At 24.1% G+C, this 20,713-nt stretch overlaps 3 protein-coding genes across 4 annotated transcripts; 2 read left to right on the top strand and 1 right to left on the bottom strand.

Moving 5' to 3' along the window:
- Positions 1 to 464: 464 nt before the first annotated feature.
- Positions 465 to 3,147, top strand: RfC3 (replication factor C subunit RfC3). 2 transcript variants are annotated; one of them, XM_011496419.1, is made up of 9 exons: positions 465 to 507; positions 585 to 649; positions 730 to 857; positions 935 to 1,097; positions 1,174 to 1,333; positions 1,410 to 1,621; positions 1,693 to 1,770; positions 1,852 to 2,002; positions 2,780 to 3,147. In XM_011496419.1, the coding sequence occupies exons 1-8, from the start codon at positions 467 to 469 to the stop codon at positions 1,995 to 1,997; spliced, it is 993 nt and encodes a 330-aa protein (XP_011494721.1). In that variant the 5' UTR covers positions 465 to 466; the 3' UTR covers positions 1,998 to 2,002; positions 2,780 to 3,147. The 2 variants fall into 2 exon arrangements, with proteins under 2 accessions (XP_011494721.1, XP_011494722.1); XM_011496420.1 differs by having other exon boundaries at positions 1,702 to 1,770.
- A 246-nt stretch (positions 3,148 to 3,393) lies between these two features.
- Positions 3,394 to 5,172, bottom strand: LOC105359755 (methylosome protein 50). Its single transcript, XM_011496421.1, has 4 exons — positions 4,957 to 5,172; positions 4,338 to 4,662; positions 4,105 to 4,277; positions 3,394 to 3,826 (listed from the first exon to the last, which is right to left on the bottom strand). Exons 1-4 carry the CDS (start codon positions 5,075 to 5,077, stop codon positions 3,444 to 3,446), a joined length of 1,002 nt encoding a protein of 333 aa, XP_011494723.1. The 5' UTR covers positions 5,078 to 5,172; the 3' UTR covers positions 3,394 to 3,443.
- Positions 5,173 to 10,250: 5,078 nt separating this feature from the next.
- Vap33 (VAMP-associated protein 33kDa) lies at positions 10,251 to 15,946 on the top strand. Its single transcript, XM_011496422.1, has 6 exons — positions 10,251 to 10,842; positions 12,132 to 12,290; positions 12,387 to 12,496; positions 12,846 to 13,016; positions 13,088 to 13,189; positions 14,073 to 15,946. The coding sequence occupies exons 1-6, from the start codon at positions 10,782 to 10,784 to the stop codon at positions 14,238 to 14,240; spliced, it is 771 nt and encodes a 256-aa protein (XP_011494724.1). The 5' UTR covers positions 10,251 to 10,781; the 3' UTR covers positions 14,241 to 15,946.
- Positions 15,947 to 20,713: the final 4,767 nt, after the last annotated feature.

Here is a 20,713-nt window from a genome sequence, read left to right on the forward strand (position 1 = left end):
ATGTGCTCCACTCTCAGACTCCATGTGATTGTCGAGGTATACGAAACGAATGTTTTTCTTATTTTGAATGGATTTCGTCCCGGGTCGGATAAAATCCTTCTATACAGTATAATCAAGGTTGGCGGTTAATCGACAAAATTGACTACATTACGAGGAGTCAAGATAACGGCTAAGTTGACTGTGGTTGGACAATCGGGTTACATAGAAAGTACTAAGCGCACAAGTGATAAATATGATGAACCATGCAGTTCCGGGGATCCGGAAATACAGAAGCAGCCACCTGGTGATCGTTCGTATGATGTAAATTTTTTCAGAAAAAAAAAAAAATTTTAAGAGTAATAACCATTCGTAATCGGAGTCGTCGTATAGTTCGTAACAGAAGTGTTGATAGGTACTGAGTATTCATTAGGTATTATGCTATTCGCGCGCTTTCTTTATCCTAAATTGTAACTTTTAAAAAATAATAATGTCTTCAGATGCGATGCAAGTTACGTCTAATTTACCTTGGTAAATAATTTTGTATAATTTTTTTAAATCTCATCTGGCTTTTTTTTCAAGTAATAACAAATTTTCAATGATTGTAGGGTTGAAAAGTATCGTCCAAGTAAGTTATGTGACTTAATTTCTCATGAAGAAATTTTACAAACGAGTAAGTTTTGTATAGTCTTAAAAAAAATTAATCTTACACATTCAATTAACTCAAAATATTTTATTAAATGTATATTTTAGTTAATAAATTTATTGATGAAGATCAGTTTCCACATTTATTGCTATATGGACCACCAGGTACTGGAAAAACGACTACAATACTTGCATGTGCCAAAAAACTCTATACTCCACAGCAATTTAATTCTATGGTAAAAATTTGACACCATTTTACATTGTAGGAATATTTATAAAATAAATATAATAAAAAATTATTGAAACTTAATAGGTTTTAGAACTTAATGCTTCGGATGATAGAGGAATTGGCATTGTCAGAGGGCAAATATTAAGTTTTGCTAGTACAAAAACTATTTATAAATCAGGATTTAAATTAATCATACTAGATGAAGCCGATGCCATGACTACAGATGCACAAAATGCACTTAGAAGGAGTTAGTGTTTTTTTATAAAATAGACAATAGCTGTTTTTTTTATATAAAAGTTTTAATATGCCTTTATTTATTACAGTTATTGAAAAATATACAGATAATGCACGATTTTGTATCATATGTAATTATTTAAGTAAAATTATACCTGCTCTTCAATCACGTTGCACTAAGTTTAGGTTTGGCCCTCTTGCTTCATTACAAATTTTACCACGTTTAGAATATGTTATTAAAGAAGAAAAGTTAGTGAAAACAACATTCATTTTTTCTTAATTTATAAGATTATATTCGAAATTTTAAGTAAACAATAATTTCTAGTGTTACTGTAACTGAAGATGGTAAACAAGCATTAATAACATTAAGTGGTGGTGATATGAGAAGAGTAATAAATGTTTTACAAAGCACATGGTTAGCATTTGGATGTGTCAATGAAGTGAATGTATATTCTTGCGTTGCTCATCCACTGCCAATAGATATCAAAAATATAATCAATTGGTTATTAAACGAAAGTTATGAATTTGCTTATAATAGTATCCTTTTTAATGTTCATTTTAAATTTATATTATAAAATGTTCATATTATTTTCTATACAAATAATTAGAAATTCAAGACCTAAAAACAAAAAAAGGATTAGCATTGCAGGATATATTAACAGAAATTCAAGTTTTCGTCAATAAAAGTAAATAATAATTTTTATTCAATAATATATATTAAAGTATTAAATAAATTTATTATAATTAAATATTTTTGTATATCTCAGTTGAATTTCCGGATGATATATTGATTGATCTCATAATAAAAATGGCTGAAATTGAAAAAAGAGTTATTAGCGGATGTAATGAAGCTGTACAGTTGAATTCTCTTGTCGCTACTTTTCAAAAACCTAGAGAAATGCAAATTTCATAATCTAAGTATATTTTAATAAATGTATTTTTTTAATATAGTTCTAATAAAAAAAAAATGAAAATATATTTTGCTTTGTTATTGAAATTTTAACTTCAATGATTATGAACATTTCGAAAAGTAGTATAAGTGTAGTAAAGTTTTTATAAATTTTTATTGTAAATCTCATAAAATCATTTTTAACATAACTGTATATTTTTACTTTACAAGTTTTAAGTGTACAACTCATTTTTTTGTAATTAAACTACAGATTTTATAGAAACTAATTTTAATTAATTGTTTATTTAAATTAAGTTGATTATGTATAAAATTATTCTTTATATATAATGAATTGAAAATGAATTTTTAAAAATTGTATAAAGTACATAAAGGCTTATGTATTATATTAGTATAAATTTTTGATGTGCAATTTTTAATAATTTCATCAATTTTCATAAATAGGGAATTAAAAATGTTATTTTTAAAAAGATAAAAATTAATTTTGTGATCAATGAAATTTTATTATATTATTAATGCTGCTTACAAAATATTACTTATTTTTATTGAAAGTATTTATTAGAAAAATTTGTATTTATAAGATCTTTTAATGGAACTAAATACTACTACTAAAAACTACTGTTCCTAGAAAAGATTGTGTGAAATCGAATGCTGGTCTAAGAAATGCAAAGGAAGAATGTAAAATTGCAGATATAAAATATAATTATTATACTAAAATATATTTTAACAAATTATTAGTTTATACATGTATTGAGGTAATAACTAACATAAATTGTTTGATCTTATAGATTGGTTACAACCATACAACTTTGATCAAAAAGAAAAGCATAAGCATAAGTTCATGGTTCAAACTTAAACTATTCCAGAAAATGATCCAGATGAAAATATGCAAGAAATAGTATGCATATAATTTTTAAACATACTAATTAGATTAGATTTGTATATTTAAGAAATCAGTATCAGGTGTATGAAAAAACATACATATTAAATCAACTTTGGAAAATACGTTATACTTAAAGGAAACCCCGGATATTCGAAATACCAAAAATATATATTAGTTCAATCATTTGGGCAAATATCTAATGCCTATCTACAATTATTGTCACATTTACTTTAAAACTAACGCTTAACTGGGCAGTTGCCAAACTATTCTAAATTTTATTAAATGGATATAATTATTTCATATTATAAATTCATTGATTATAAAATAATATTTATTCATATTTATAGTGGAAAAATATTAAATAAATTAATACTGTTTATTTAACTGATGAAAGCAGATGAAAAGAAGTTCCAAAAAGCATTAAAAGCTGTATTTTTGATTATGTAAATATGGTATAATATGACTAAGTACAATAATGAAAAAATATGGAATGTATCATTCTCATATTTTATTACAGAATGTAACTTTTATATGAATTATAAGTAATATAATGTTGTTTCTATTAAGTATTACGTACATATATCAGATACTATATGTCTTACAACTGTATTATCCCATGAACATGTTATTAAATCACTTTTGTGCCATGCTAAACCTCTGACAAAGTCTGCATGTTCATCATTAGTAAATATATTTTTACAATCATTGGATATATCAAAAATCTTAACTTCTGTATTATCATAACAACTCGCCAGTTTAGATGGCTGATCAGGATCAAATAACAAATTACGTATTCCACGGGAACTTTCTGGGGTTTCATAAAGAGGGGTTTCACCAATTCTACGAATATCAAGAATTGAAATGATTCCATCAAGACCTCCTACTGCAACTATATTCTCATTATTAGGTTGCCATGATGAAGCTGTTAAACCACATTCATTTTTCCACAATCCTTAAATAAAATAATAACATTGTGTAAAATAATTTTTGAAATTTTGTATATTTTTATAAAAAAATAACATATTGATGGCTTTCTTAGTAAATTAATTGATTGAAATAAATATATTATTTAATAACAATTGTTTTATTTTGACAACAAATTTAGAATTATATGATAAGTCGATTTTATATTTTCAGTCATCATATAGGCGTATAATACAAATATAATATTGTATATATTGTTGAAAAAAATTATATATTTTCTCATAAAATGTAGTGTTATTTACTAACCAAGAGCAGGCTTTGATTTTCTAATGTCCCAAAGTAAAGCTTCACAATCCATGGATGTAGATAAAAATACTGCATCACTATCCACTTGAACTTCAGTGCTTGTTATTATATCTGTTTGAGCCTGATTAAATGAGTATATTGCTATTATTTCAGTCATATCCCATACTTTTATACTAAAAATAGAGATATAATTATTTTAATTACTATTATTTTGTAGATTCAAAAATTATTACCATGAATCCATTCCAGCAGTTACAATATGAGTATTATTATTAAACGTTGACATAGATGTTAAACTGTCGTCGTGTTGACACGTATAACCCATACATTTTAATTCTGATTTTAAAACTAATTCAAAAATCTGAATAAGACCACTGTCTTCTCCAATAACAAACCTATCATATTTTCCTAAATAAGTAGCTACACGTACGCCACTTTCAGTTCGTGTGGCTGCGATATACTGATTACGATCAAAATTATTAATTTCGCTATAAAACCAAACTGTACCATTCCAATATCGATCTACCATATTACTAGCTCCCAATATTAAGCTGTCATCTATAATAAAATATGAAAATTGATATAATTTGTCTTTATTATTTATTTACCATTAAATATATTTAGAAATTTATTATGCATTACACTTAAGAAATATTATTCAAATTGCTAACAGTTTTCACTTAAATGAATTCATTATTTCTATATAAGTATTTTAATTTAATAGAATGGTCATTTAGAAGAATTATGGATTGTAAAAATGAAAAAATTATATTGATTAAATTTTAGAAAAATAACCAAAACTAGAAATTTAAAAAGAATGAAATAATTTCTAATAGTATTTTTAAAATTTACCTTTATAAACGAGTACAACCTCCAATTGCTTATCCTGAATCATTGGTCGATTTGATGCTGTCATATTTCTATAAACATCTGCATTTAAGTTTGGATCAATTTGTTCATCTTGCAATTCCATTATTAATTATTACTGCATAAATATAAAAATTAATTTTTAAAAATTATCAGAATTTCATAAAACGCATTGGCGAACGGTACTTGTTCAAAGGCACACGCGCGCTTGCGGTGTGACGCATGAACGTGAAAAAACACTAATGTATATTCATTGATAAAGTAAACAAGTCACGTGTGCGTGCCGGTTCTTTTCGATTATATGCAGATAAAAAATGATTTTTAATTGTAAGTTATAATGATGTTTAATAATAATGTTAAATTAAACAAGGTATTGTGCAAATTATGCAGCATTCAACATATAATTATAAAAAAGAATTATTGAAAAATATATTATATTTGATACTTTTTGTTGTTATCTAATAATCTTTAAGTACCTAATTTAACAAAAAAAAAAAAAAAAAAAAAAAAAAAAAAAAAAAAAAAAAAAAAAAAAAAACACCCATTTCGCATTTCTTAAATCGCTACAATTAGTTATCCATATTTACCTTATCATTAGGTAGTGAACATTAAGAAATCTGCTATGATATTTTTTTTTTTTCGTTTGTTTCATATTCAAATTAATAAAATATAAGGCACGTGCCTTTGCACACTAGTATATTCTTCATGTTAGATTCTTCCTTTTATTGCTCACTCCAAATTTAAACTTGTCAATTACGCTCTACGTTCGATTATATAAAATATCGGAACTATACATGGAAAAGCTATGCTTTCTTATGAAGATTAATTATTACAAGATTGCTGATTTTCAATTGATTACATGTATAAAGCTTATTAGATTGACTTATTATTTACGATTTTGTATCTTTGATAATTGTTTCATTTCATCATGATCTCCTTTTATTCTTTTTTTATTTAAGCATTTCTAATTTTGTGCATTATTAACCTACTTAAATTTTTAAAATGAATTTCAAATTAATGTACATATTAATTTTTATCAATATTAATATTATATATTGATTATCCAATACAAAAATTTCATCATTGAATTGATCACTGAATCACTGAAAATGAAAATTTTCATTTTTTCACTAATAAAATTTCTGTTTTTTTTTTTGTATCTAAAGAAATTTTTTTATAATATAATATGTTCTAGAATTCGGCTAATTGTGTTTTATATCTGTCATTCAAATTTTATATATTAATATTTACCTTATACATTTTTTTCTTTACTTAGTCAAATACTTTATTCATGATATATTTAACTTGTATTATTTCAGTTTTTTTTACCTTCTTTTACGATTTTATATCTTTTACTATAAGAATTTTTCTGTTTAAATTTTAACTTATTCGGTATTTATTTGGCTTTGAATATTTCAATGCTTTATACATTATTTTGTACAATAGATTTCATTTTTTTTTATTTTTGCCAAGATTGAAAAAATATGGCTGATACTTAATTAATAGACTGAAGTCCGATAATGTTACTAAAAAGAAGATAGTAAAATTAAATGAAGCTATACATAAGATGAAGGAAAGAGAATCTAAAAGAAAAAGAAGGTAAGATTCGAGGAAGGTGAGAAATGTAGGAATCGTGATTAAAATTACTTTGTAATTGGTAAGAGGATAAATAAAAGATTAGTTAATTATTGTAATCGTCATTATAATTGTTAAAAAAGTAATTAAAAAATCAACCGCGTGTAGGTGCATAGACCTCAAAAAAAAAAAAAAAAAAATGCTTCAAAATCTATCAATGATATTCTAAAGGATATTATAAAATTCAATAGTGATATTCTCTATATATATAGTGGCGAGTTGAGAAAAATATATCGTCATCCTTTATCAACACTATACTTTTTTTAGCAATATTCTTAATAAGCATAAAAATAAAAGAGTTCCTTATTATAATGCCGACAGTTAATGTTTTGAATGATGCTACCTGATTTCAAAATAACACAGCTTTTAGAATGACAGGCAATAATACAAGTGCGCATGAATACTTTTTCAATTTATGCTTTTAAATTATTATTAGTTACCTAATGGTAATTATAATCATTCTAATTAGGCATAAAACTTATTGTATTGTCTAAACGTATATCGAACATACCAAAATAACTTTTTAATTTATTAAAATTGTTTCAGCGGAGATTATTATATAACAGCGACTGAAAAACTATATTGATCTTTAAATTAAGAAAAGTACAATTTTGTTAAAATAGTAACACTATTTGATTATTGCATTTTAATCAATTTATGATAAACGAACTAAAGAATGTATGATCTTTTTACATATTTGGCACTACTTTTATAATATTGCATAAACATCTTTTGTTTAACATCTTGGATGAATTTTTCTAACATATCTTATAATTATCGATTTTTTTAACATCTCACCTAATACACTTCAAATTTAATATTTTTAATCTTTTCTCTGATTAAAGATATCTTGCCTAGATTATTTTGAAAAGATTATTTTTGCTTTTCTATTAAAAACTAGGAAATTTAGAAGAACCAGAATTTTAAAAATGATAAAAATGTACGAAATACTAACTTCTCTGTACAATATTATTAGCATTGATATTATTTTACAAGTTAAGAAATGATATTTACATCATTAAATACCATTGTTTTATGATTGGTTAACCGTACGTGCAATATTTTATTTTTATAAATTTGTAGATTCTCAGCATCAAATTGATTTTTTCTATAGTCAAATTAAATAAATAATCTATATTTTCACTATTAATTACTGAATTTGTAACTTCGAATGGTTTGGTAAATATAAATTTTAGCATAAATAAAAATTTTAAAAATCATAAAGATAGAAATAAATTATATAGAATTAAATATTGCAACGAATTAAATTAATAACAAGATAATATAATTTATCATTTAATTTTTTACTTTAAGTAATTTGAAATATATAGAAAATTGATTTCAAAATTTGTCAGTAGTATTGTTTTAACCTATAAAATGGATTGAATTTAATGATTGAAATGGTAAATATATCGTACAATGAATTAACAACAATTTTAAAATGAATTATAGTTATCAATATTTATAATAATTTATTTTAATGCTTATTATGTTATGAATTATATATTTTATTATATATTAATTATCTAATAAATACATAAGTCATTTAGTAGAAATTTTTTTCTTAAGTAGTAAATAGTAATGTAAATAATTTGATATATTACAATATACAGTTGATAGTAAAATAAAGCGATACATATTTATTGAAATATAGTTACTCATAAAATAAAGTAAAAATTATTTATAGAATTTATTTATATAAAAATCAGGAAATAAAAATGAAAAAAGACGTCAAAAAATTTAATTGAATTTCATGTATATTTGAAAGTAATTTGATAATTTAACTATTGTTCTTGTCAACTATATAATTAAATAATATATTATTCAATATTATTATAAAACTTGAAATTAGATATAATAGATACTATAATTATTCCAAATTTTTTAAGAAAAATTTACTTATAATGCATGAACATATATATATATATATATATATATATATATATATATATTAATATAATCAATTAGTATCACTTTTTTTAATCCTCTTAAGACTTATTCCTCAAGTTTGAATTAGGAAGAATACCTTATACCCAAGGAAAAATAATTTTGTATAAATTGACCAATTAAGGTAAATATATTATCTGTTTTGATATTTTCATGTTTAGGTGTTGTACTCCATAACTTATATTGTACTCCTTAATTTGTATTGTATTCCCTAACTTGTATTGTACTCCTTAATTTGAACAATAAGTATTATATATAATGACGGAAGTCCAGTTAGGATTCGTGTTTCACGATTTATTTCTCGCTATAATCAGAATACGTAAGTGCGGGATTTTTTAAAGATTCTTATAAAGAATATCAAAATAATAGTAATTTTTGAGCACTGGAGAAAGACAATATATTGAGTTAGTTACTGTAGTAAACGAAGAGTTTACTTTATGAATGTATAAAATAGAACAATTTTTCCAATTATTGAGCCAATAACTAGCATAATTAGCTAAAGTTTTCCAAGGCTTACACTTGACAGACATCTGTTTCAATCTACGATGTGATATATTCATCAATTTGTTGATGAAGGTCACGGTCATAAATGACCCTGCTTAAGCAGTTTATGTAAATCAATGGTATTTATTTACCTAAGAATTCAAAAAAGTTGTGGTGCCTTCTTTGTTCACACGTAAATATTATAAGTATATAATATAATAAATATAAAACACATAATTTGTTAAAACATATAATTTTTTAATTTTATATAATTGACATACAAAAATAATACGGTATTGTAATTCATATAATAAGATTTAATAGGAACTTCAAGCTTTAACCAAACCAAAAAAAAAATAGTGGCGAATTCAGTTTTATCTGAAACACTATAAAATAAGTGATTGTTTACAAAAAATGAAAAAATTGACTATATAAAATAAATGTTCGCGTAAAGAAAAAAATTTAAATAATTTTTATTTGAATTCTTGATTTACTAGGGCATTATTAATGATGTTTTTTTTAAGAATATAAAATTCTATCTATTTTCGAATAATTTATACTCTTTCTTTGATTAAAAAAAAAATTAAATTAAAAAAAAATTACAGGCAATTAAAAAAAAAATTTAATAGATAGTATTTGTATATATGTATATATATATATATATATATATATATATATATATATATATATCTATAAATTTATAATTATATATAAATTATATATCCTTTATATATTATTATATATCCTTATATATATAAATATATATATATATATATATATATATATATAATAAAATACATTTTGCTTGAATCAAATAAAGTAGAATTTAAATTTTCATTACAATTTTACATTATAATTTAGTATACATTATAATATTGTATGTCATTTAAGAAATATAATCTTTAACTTGATTACCGTAGTATCATGACGTAACACTTTAAATGTTCACACCTTTAAAATAATCATTCATACACATACACGAGGGGTATGGAGTAATGCAATTTTAAAAATAGTTTTGTTATTTGTGTACACGCATATGTATGATAACGTACAAAGTTACCTATGCTCATTCATTCTCTCTCTCTCTCTCTCTCTCTCTCTCTCTCTCTCTCTACTCTTTCTCTATTTCTTATGTTGTATATATATATATATATATATATATATTTAATAAGGCTGCAATAGATTGTATAGAACACGTAGTTACTTATATTGCTTTATAATTTCCGCTGTAACGCATGCGTATTTGAGGCTTTTGCGACTACGGCGACACATTTACATACTTACTATCGAAAATCGTAAAATTTAGTCCAACGGATTCACGAAGAGTCTTCTAGAGACGAAGTCAGAGATAGTATAGTATTATAAGTACATGCCGAAAGAAGAATTGTTACTCCATTTTTTGAATTTTTTATAATTTAACGGCCATAGGTACGAACCACCTGAAGTGTGTTCGCGCGAACTCGTCAGCGTGTAAAAAACCAAGGCGAATTGACATACGTAGGAACCTAGAAATATAAAGCGATAGCAACGAAGACGACGTACACTGTGACATCGGACTACGTTGATTGTCTCATTTTTATGCTTACGTGTATGACGTGTGTGTGTGTCTCGACGACGATGAGTGTTTTTTGAAGGCGCGTGCTCTTGCACTACATCAGTAAATCACTCCTTATATATCCTGTAATACTTAGTAGCTCTTTTGAAAAGCCGTTTGCCATTGCAGCAGCTCTACATCATAGGTCAGGATGTCGAATAAGCCAAAACAAGTCTTAATTATAGAACCGCAAAATGAGCTACGATTTCGGGGTGAGTACAAATAAGATGTGGCTAATATACAAGAGTTCTATATGCATAAGCCTAGATGGTTAATTGATCATTTCATTTGTACTTTGTATAAAATTAATGGATGCATTATAGATAATATATTTGCTATTTTAATTATTCGATGTATTTCTATACATGCTTTTATTTATTCTTTATAAGTTACTTCGAACTTTTTCTTGGCTTTGTGCATATGAATGTGTGGAGACAAATGTATGGACAAATATATATGCATATGTATATAGAAGACCACGTATAATATATATATATATATATATATATATATGTATGTATATATTGTGTAGACCTATACTTATGTGCATGGAAATGTATATATTGCGCCATGCACAGCAATAACGATAATTCTCATGTGTGCCCTTTCAAAATTCATGAGTGTTCCAATAAAAAAGTTTTATATATTTAAAAAAAATATGTGCTATTTTGTTGATATTGTAATTACTTTTTCTCAGAAATATGAATTTCGGAAAGGAACAGTTTAGTTTATTTAAACGCAATCAAAAAACTTTTTTTTAATATATTTTAGATCAATAATTAATTTTTTGTTGATACTGTTTTAATTTGCATTTTTATTTGTAGTATATCTTTTAAAGAAGATGGTTTATTAGATATATTTCTGATATATTACAATAATTAATTTAAAGTTAAATAATTTATTAAATATTTAATAAATTCATAATAAAGTGAATAAGATAATCTTTAAATATATAGTCATTATTTTATTTTAGGTTTAATTTGATTATTATTATTTCGAAATTATAACTATAAAATACAAATAAAGGACTTATATTGTATTTTAAATTATTAGATAATCTATACATGTCTGTGGATTAATTACAATAATTTTTTTTATGAACAGGAAATAATCATCTATGACTCAGCACTTTTTGAAAAATTTTTAATAGGATTTTGAATTAGTGTATTATATTTTCGAATTGTACTGGTATACATTCATTTATGCATAATTTAAAATTTTTTATTTATTTTGGTTTATATATCTTACTTTATATATCTCCTCGTATAAATAGACATATGTAACACCCATATGTATAATTGACTATTTTCATTACAATATTTTTTCAACATGCAATTTTGAAGAATTTTATTAATCTTCTAAAATAGGGAGTTAAAAATGTTATTTAGAAAAATAAGAATTAATTTTGTGACCAATGAAATATTATTGTGATATTAAAAATTATGTTTAACAAATAATTATTTTTATTGAATGTATTTATTTAAAAAAATTTTATTTTTAGGTCCATTTACAGGAACTCCAATAGCTTCATATTTGAAGCTTAAAAATCAAACAAGCGATCAAAAAATTTATTTTAAAATAAAAACTACTGTTCCTAGAAAATATTGTGTTAGACCAAATTCTGGTCTGATAAAAGCAAAAGAAGAATGTGAAGTTGCAGGTATAAAATATAATTATTATACTAAAATACATTTTATTAAATTACTAGTTAATACATCTATTGAAATAATAACTAACAAATTGTTTGATCCTGTAGTTTGTTTACAACCATACAACTTTGATCCAAAAGAAAAGAGTAAGCATAAGTTCATGGTTCAAACTTATACTGTTCCAGAAGATGATCCAGATGAGAATGTACAAGAAATAGTATGCATACAATTTTTAAATATACTAATTAGATTACATTTGTATATATTAGGTATTTAGAAATGAGTACTATTTAGGTTATGAAAATACATAAGTATTAAATCAAACTTTGAAAATACGTTAAAATTGAAAGAAACCTTGGAGATTCGAAATACCAAAAATATATATTAGTTCAAAAAGTTTGGGCAAATATCCAATGCCTTTTTAAAATTACTTTCACATTTACTTTAAAACTAATGCTTAACTAGGCAGTTGCCAAATTATGCTAAATAATTTTATTGTATGGATAATTGTTTAAGGTTTAAGAAATCATTGATGATAAAATAATATGCATTATTTTTATTTATAGTGGAAAGATATTAAATCTGACAAATTTGTGGATACAAAACTTAAATGTATTTTTGAAAATTCTGGTAGTACTTCTACTATATCTAAAGCTAAAAGAACAAGTAAACCTGATTTGAATTCTACTGATGGTAAAAGTAAGATTAACGACGATGGTTTGAAATCATCACCAAAGGTATAAAATTGTTTTTATATTCTAAAAACCACATTCCTTGTGATTGTAACTGAATGTTGATTATTTTTTAGGCTATGAATGAAGTTGAAGAAAAGTTCTTGCAAGCATCACAAGAAGTTAATCGATTAAGGTTGGAAGAAAACAATCTTAGGGAGGAAAATCTGTTTTTAAAGGTAAAATGTTATATTGAATCAATTTATGTTTTTTAAATAAATAATAAATAATAATTATTAATTTCTCATATATTATTAGTATATACAAACATATATTTATTATTAATTTCTATACATTTTTACACGTATTTGAACAAATCTATTAGTTACGTGTGATTCATATAAATAGAATATTTTCAGGGTATATGAATCTATGTTTGTTTGAATATATTTTCATATTAGTTGTATATGTTGTCTATACTGAAATGTAGATATAATCATATTATAACACATTGACTGTAAGCAAGAATAATGGACAATTGTAAATATTTCAAAATAGTGTTATAACAACTATTTATATTTTTAATTTCCAATTTATAATTTTATTGGATATCAAATGAAATTTGTATATAATATCTAGTTTTAATATAAAAAGTTTTAAAATTTTGCTGTAATTTATTTTTATTTTATATAAGTATTTAAAGCTAATTTAAATACAAAAAATAATTGTATTATTTTGAAAGAATTTTTTATTGGATATAAAATTATTATAATTAAAAGAAAAATCAATAGAAATTTAGAGAAAGCTATTTGACAAAAAATTTATAAAGTTTAATAATTTAAGTATATTAATGTTATTAAGTAACAATTTTATTAATTTGCAATTTTTTTTAACTAACAAGGTAAATAAATATTTGTATTTATATTTTATATAAATAAAGTATGTATGATACACTTTAATAATGATTTGAATAGAATAAAATAGACAAATAATTCTAATAGCTTGCAGAATATGTAATATGCCTTTATTTTATATAACTATAGAAGTAATTTATTGGTGTTTAATTTAATCTTGAAATTGAAAAATCGACTTAGATATATGAACACATATTTTTTAAATTAGGAAGATGTAATGAAGTGGAAACATGCAGCAATGGATAATGACACACTCCTGACTTCAATACCAGGTCTGACTTCGCATCCCCGTAATCCATTGGTTATGTCTACCAACAGCATTATCATCGCCGTGATTATGGTTGTAATTGGTTATATCTTGGGGAAATTCATTTGAAGAGATTTCGTCTTGTTGTAACCACTTTTGGTACACCACTCCCTCTTTTCTTAGCCTACCCTTCCTGCCACTTGATATGTCATTGACACTACTACTACTCCTATTATTACTATTATTACTACTATTACTACTATTATAAATGCGAAAAGAGACAGCAAAAACAATTTACGGAATCAGTCACTCCGTTGTTTATAATAAATAGTTATTATCAACTTGTAGTACAGCCCATAAAAATAATTAGAGTCGTTTATTAGGCCAGTGTGCTTAATGGAATAAAGGCAAGCGGAAGTAAAATCCTTTTTTAAGAATCTTGAAGCATCATAAAGTCGTTATAATTTAATTTATTTTATTAGTTTTCTCATTTTATCAGATTGAATAGTTGTAAATGATTTTGGTTAGAGGTGTAAATATCACTTTCCATTGTAATATAATTTTGAAAAGAGCAAAAACCTGGGTGTACGAATTCACGGTTGCACTTCCTATGATTATTTTTACCCTTATTTTATAATAATGTTTTTCTGTATATTTTCATTGGCTTCGTTTTCTTACGAAAGGATTTTTGTGTTGTGCCACGCGTCAGTGTCTTTAATGAAAAAGATTTTAAAAATAAAAAAATAATAATAAATCGTGTCATTAATATATTAGGCTTATTAAAATGACTTTAATTTCAAAAATTTAAATTGTATTATTTCAAAAGATGTTGATTTGTCTTGAGTTTGTCTCAAATCCAGTAATTCATCACTATATAAAAATGAAAACGATATATTTCATCGGTAATTTAGAATTAAATAAACTAGACTTGACTAAATGGAATCTGTCTGGTCGCTATTAGTGTGCAATAAGGCTTATTCAATTTCTTTGGAAGTAGATTTTGAACGACAATGCCTCTAATATTATAAATTGCTCTTGGATTAACATTTAGTCCTCGTACAATTATCACTGAGTTGAAAATTAGTACTAAAAAATTTTAAGATGTTTCTTAATTATTATTTTTTATTATAGAAGTTTTTATATTTTAAACTGTTTTATATTTAGGATAGACCTTAAGTCAAATCTGATAATTGAATCTGGTAAATTTCTAATTTTTATGAATCAATAATGTACATAAAAATATGATTCAAATTATTAAATTTTTGTTTATTATATATTGGTCGATGAGATGCAAATAATGTAAAAACTTAATGAGAATATAATTGAGACGTTGATTTGACAAGTGAGTGCAAGAGCTATGTAGTTATTCTTTTACTACTGGGCAGTTTTACAAAGAATATACATGTAACAACTCCAATGACAACTTTGACCTTGATCGCAATTTGATCGTACCTGGATGTAGAATCGAACCATACTACATCACGCATGCAAAAATGAAGTTCATAGACCAAAGTGATAAAATGAACTGCAGCTCCATAAATATGGGCTTGATCATACTGTATACGTAAAAACTGATAACATGTATATCAACAACAGTAAAAGCGGATATGGTGATTTTACTCACTTACGTTCTTGTGATTAGTTTGTACGAGCGTGCAAAGTGTAATTCAAAGGCATATGATATCGATTGAAGCTTGCTATAGTGGCTGGATAGGTTGTAGAATAGAGAGATAAGGGAAGGAGCGGAAAGGAGAACGATAAGTAGTCTACCTTTATATTATTTTTCTTTGTTTTATGCATTGTCTTGCCGTAAGTTTTTTTTATTGAACACATGAAGAGCTTTGGAAATGTGAATAATTTTTTAGTAATGATAAAAAGGATAAAATAGAAAGAGATAGAGAATGAATATGAAAATAAAAGAGAAGAAGGAAGGGTACATGGAGAAAGAACGGGAAGAACAGCAAATGAGAGTGATAGAATAAGAGAGCGAATAAAAAAACTTTTGAAGTAATAATTAAAATTAGTTTATTTGTACACATACATTTATAGAAGGGAGGGTAAAAGTTCAGTAAAGTTTTAATTGATTATTCATGAATAAATATCTCCAACTGTTTCGCCATAACATGACACTGTTTCATTGCAATTAACAGCTTGATTTTACGAATCAATGCTTTTCAATGTACTTTTAATTTATGTTGTATTATAAAAAGAAAAAGTTTGTGCAAGTATTATTAAAAAAACGATATAACAAGTAATCATGAAGAAAATGTTTAAAATAATTAATTTAGTGAGCTTCATGTATGTACACTTACTACTTATTACATTTGTTTGTTCAGTGCTGAGTAATTGATTTTATATATCTATTTAATAAGACGATAAACATGATATTTATTAATAAAAACAATATCAAGTTGAGAGTTATTTTGATCGTTATAAATGAAAAAATCAATAGAAGATATCCTTTAAATACTTCTTATGTGAAGTCTTGAGTGAAAATTTGAACCACTGGAATTAAAATTGTATAAATGAATACAAGTAGTGGTGGAAATCTCTTATTCATACAATTAATAAAATAAAGTCATTTTATAATTAAAGTAAGAGTATTTATGTATTGTTAATGATGTAATTATAAAGTACTATCGACTATATATAATTAATTATTCATTTAAATTTATTTTGAAATTTTTGTCAACATTTATATTAAGTTCTAATCTTTTATTAAATTATATTTTCATTTAACATTTTTTTTTTTTTTTTTTTTTATAGTAAATATTGACTTAAATTTTTATAATTTCAAAAATGAATATTTTTTAAGCAGACTAGAATAATTATAAAATAATGGAATGTCGTCTTTTAAGAAAGTAATATTTATAACTTAAAACTCAGTGATATCTATTTTCTATTTTGCATCTTTTATAATATTTTAGAATTTTTATGATTATATTTCTATGATATTTGAGTTATTTGTGACTTATGTAAAATTTTAACTTATATTTTAGAATAAAATATTGCAAAACATTGTGTATCGTAATTAAAAATTATAGTCATACAATACTTTTCTTTTAATATTAAAGTTAACGAACAGGAATAGGATTCATGTAGTTTTTGAGTTATTCAGAGCTTTTAATGAAAGAGTGCAAATAATAAATCATGCAAGTTTATGTTACAACCATAATGCACTGAATGTTATTAATCGATGTTAGTCAATGATCGCTGTTAAACTAAACACCAATGAAACTTAGCTTGGATGCAGCATCCGAATTTACAATATTTATTTTAAATAATTTAATTCTTCAAATATATTGAGTTTGTTTAGGAAATATGAGGCACGAGTACTTTGCATTATTCTTATTTTAGTATTTATTTATTTACACTAATTATTAATATTGCCATATCTTGATTATATTTTTATATGTTTATTATATGAAGTATAATAGACCATTTGATTTTATTTAACGATTTACTCTATTAATAGTTCAGAATAAGTATAATTAATGTCTCAGATCAATATGAAATTGTTATTCCCGTTATTTTTATTTACTTCGACTCTTAGTTTTATTGAAATTTTCAAGATTAAATATACTTATTTTTATCAAAATGGTTAATTCATTAATGAGTGTTTATTATATCTAAATATAATGTTAATTCAATGTATATTCGTAGTCCACGCTATTCGTAATATTTTACTAATAAACTTGTTTATTTATGAATTACTTTTAACACAATGCAATATTCATTAGTTAATTGAATAATATTGAAGGTTTATACTGCTTAATGAACCGGTCTAACGACTTATAATCTTTTTGGTCAATAGTGAAGCTTATCGCGACTTTTTTGTTAATTCACTATTAGTGCTTTTTTCCTGAAATTTTTTATTGAATAATTCTTTGTTTAGTTATCTATGATACCTTTTCTTATTTCATTGATAATTACTTCTCCATCTTACATTTAATAATGATTGTAGAATAATTCGGTAGTGATTATAAATATGAATTCCATATATATATAATGCGTATATTTTCGTCATGATTTACATTATAAAAACATTTGTTTAACGGATAAATATCTTTCAAAATTGGTGTATTAATGTTTTCTTTAATTTAATTTTATTTTATTTTAATTGGATTATCGAAATTGGAAGTTGGTTTTTAAATTTGATAAAAAATTTTATTTTTTCATATATTTTTATTCAATATTTAGTAGATTATACAAAATGTTGTATTCTGATCTATTAAATTCATAATATTCAATATAAAAGTTCAGCATTTCTCAAATTTATTATATTTTTTATTATATTTTTTATAAATATAATAAATTATATTTTATAATAAAATACATTTTATAAAAATAATAAAGTATTGTATAAAATTGTATAAGAATTCGATTTTACGTCTACATTTTTTATATATTTCTTTCAATAATAAAATAATGTCTTGTTTGAACACTTTTATTAAAAATTTCTAGGGTAATTTTATGCGTAATCTTGAAATATTAATTTTTTTATGAAATTTCGCATAATCAGTATTAATTCTATTTTTTATCTCATTAATCACAAAAATTACACTTTTTAATACTTTTATAATTATTCTAATTATTCACTTTAATTATTTTATTTTATATTATACGATAAATTTTTGATTTCTTGAAACTGATGAAATAACTTGATGAAGGATGTATAGTTTACGCTAATGACAATTTGTGAATAAATATTTTTAATAAGTATTTTTTTTTAAATAGTTTTGAAATTAAAGTATTATTGAAACCGAATAAAAATTACGAACTCTAAATAAAATTTTTGGAATACATTTTTTTTAATTAAAATATCCAGTGAGTCAGTTAAAAAATAATTAAAACAGTTTGTTTGAAAATATTTACTATAAATCATTCAATTCAAAATTTAATAACAGATTTTTTCTATAAATACGATTATATATTTTTTAGACATGTATTCATGGAGAATAATTGCAAACAATCAAAAATGGTTATCTACAAATAAATAAATATATTATTATAATTTTAATAAATTTAAAAGTTCTCTACTATACAGACAAACACGGGCACGCTAATGAGTTAAAATCTTCATAAACGCCACTGATTTCAATTCCAAATTATCCGCATTGTGAAAGTTTCATAGAAACACAAATCTTACAATCAACGCATGAATCGTGAAATAAAACTGTTGTGTTTATTGGAAAACTTATCAGGTGCGATCAAAATATGATCCCATCTATATTTACTATATTTTTATAATTGACTATGTAAGTATCTTATATTTTTATAGTTGACTAGGTTACTAAAATTGAAATTAAAGATCAAGATTTTTTAATTAAATGATTAAAATCAAATGAATCCGTACTAATAAAAATGTTGACATTGAAGACTGAAGCAATTTCTTTTATTATAATTTTAATTTAATTAATAAATTACTTCTTATGAATAAGTTAACCTATTTTTTTTTAAATATAAAAATATGTATATTAAAAATATATTTAATATTTATATTGTGAACTCGAATATTAAATATCAGAGTTTCAATGTTGCTAGTGGTAAACTATAGTTTATGGTCAATTTTGATTTGTTAATTTGATATTAGTTTAATGACGCTCGGTATTTAATAATTTTCATCAACCGACTGTGTATATATCATCAAATTGATGTATTATTTTCGTTATTTGGCAATAATAAGTTTTCATATATTGTCTATTATATGTTACAACAGTGAAAATAGATAAGAAGCCTATATTAACCCTTTAGAATGAATGATTTATCTAATTATGACTTCTAAATCATTTCAAGATTAATGTGAACATGTTAATATCTACGGAGAAAAATTAGATGGTAGACAGATAAAGAGAAGTGTAGAATTAACGATAACTTTAGCTTATATTCCTATATAAGATCAATTGAAAATTACAAAAACGAAGCACAGAAATACGTGATAATAGTATAAAAAGAAAATTTTATTATCTAGGAATAATAAATGTAAAAGAGAGTTGGAGAGAAGTGGGATTTGGTCGACGAGGAGAGGGGAAGAAGCAAATAGGCAAGCAAGCGGTGGCATTGGCGGTGGCAGTAGCGGCTGGCTATTGATTTCAAGGGCTTTCTTAGTCTTTTACCCCTCTTCATGTGTTGCCACTGTACTCCGCCTTTCCACTGCATCAGCCGTCGTCTCCAGGTCATCCTAAAGGGTTTTCAGTGCCTCAGCAGCACTCTCCGTCTATATCATTTTCCTTTTCTATTTTATAATATTACATTTCTTTTGGTCTACTTAATCTGCAATTCATTAAATTAAGTTAAGATTTCTGCCTTAGGCGTCATAATTTATCTATTATATCGTTAACATATGGAACAAGTTCATACTGCTTTGTCATTGAGAAACGAACTGTATTCAGTTTTTATTCACGTTAAATGTTTGTCTTATTAATTTTTCTAATTTCCTTTAATTACTTTCTGTCGACAAACTATTCGCAGTATAGCCTGATCAGTAGTTTCGAGTTAAAGTGAAAGCAAAATTTTAATATGCAAATTAGCCAGATACATATAAATAAGTGATTCTATTTGGAGGGTCTTAATTTACTTAATGCTTTCACAAATAAAAAGTA

Source organism: Ceratosolen solmsi, unplaced genomic scaffold, assembly GCF_000503995.2.
Source record: "Ceratosolen solmsi marchali unplaced genomic scaffold, CerSol_1.0 scaffold29, whole genome shotgun sequence".
Taxonomy (NCBI): Eukaryota; Metazoa; Arthropoda; class Insecta; order Hymenoptera; family Agaonidae; genus Ceratosolen; species Ceratosolen solmsi.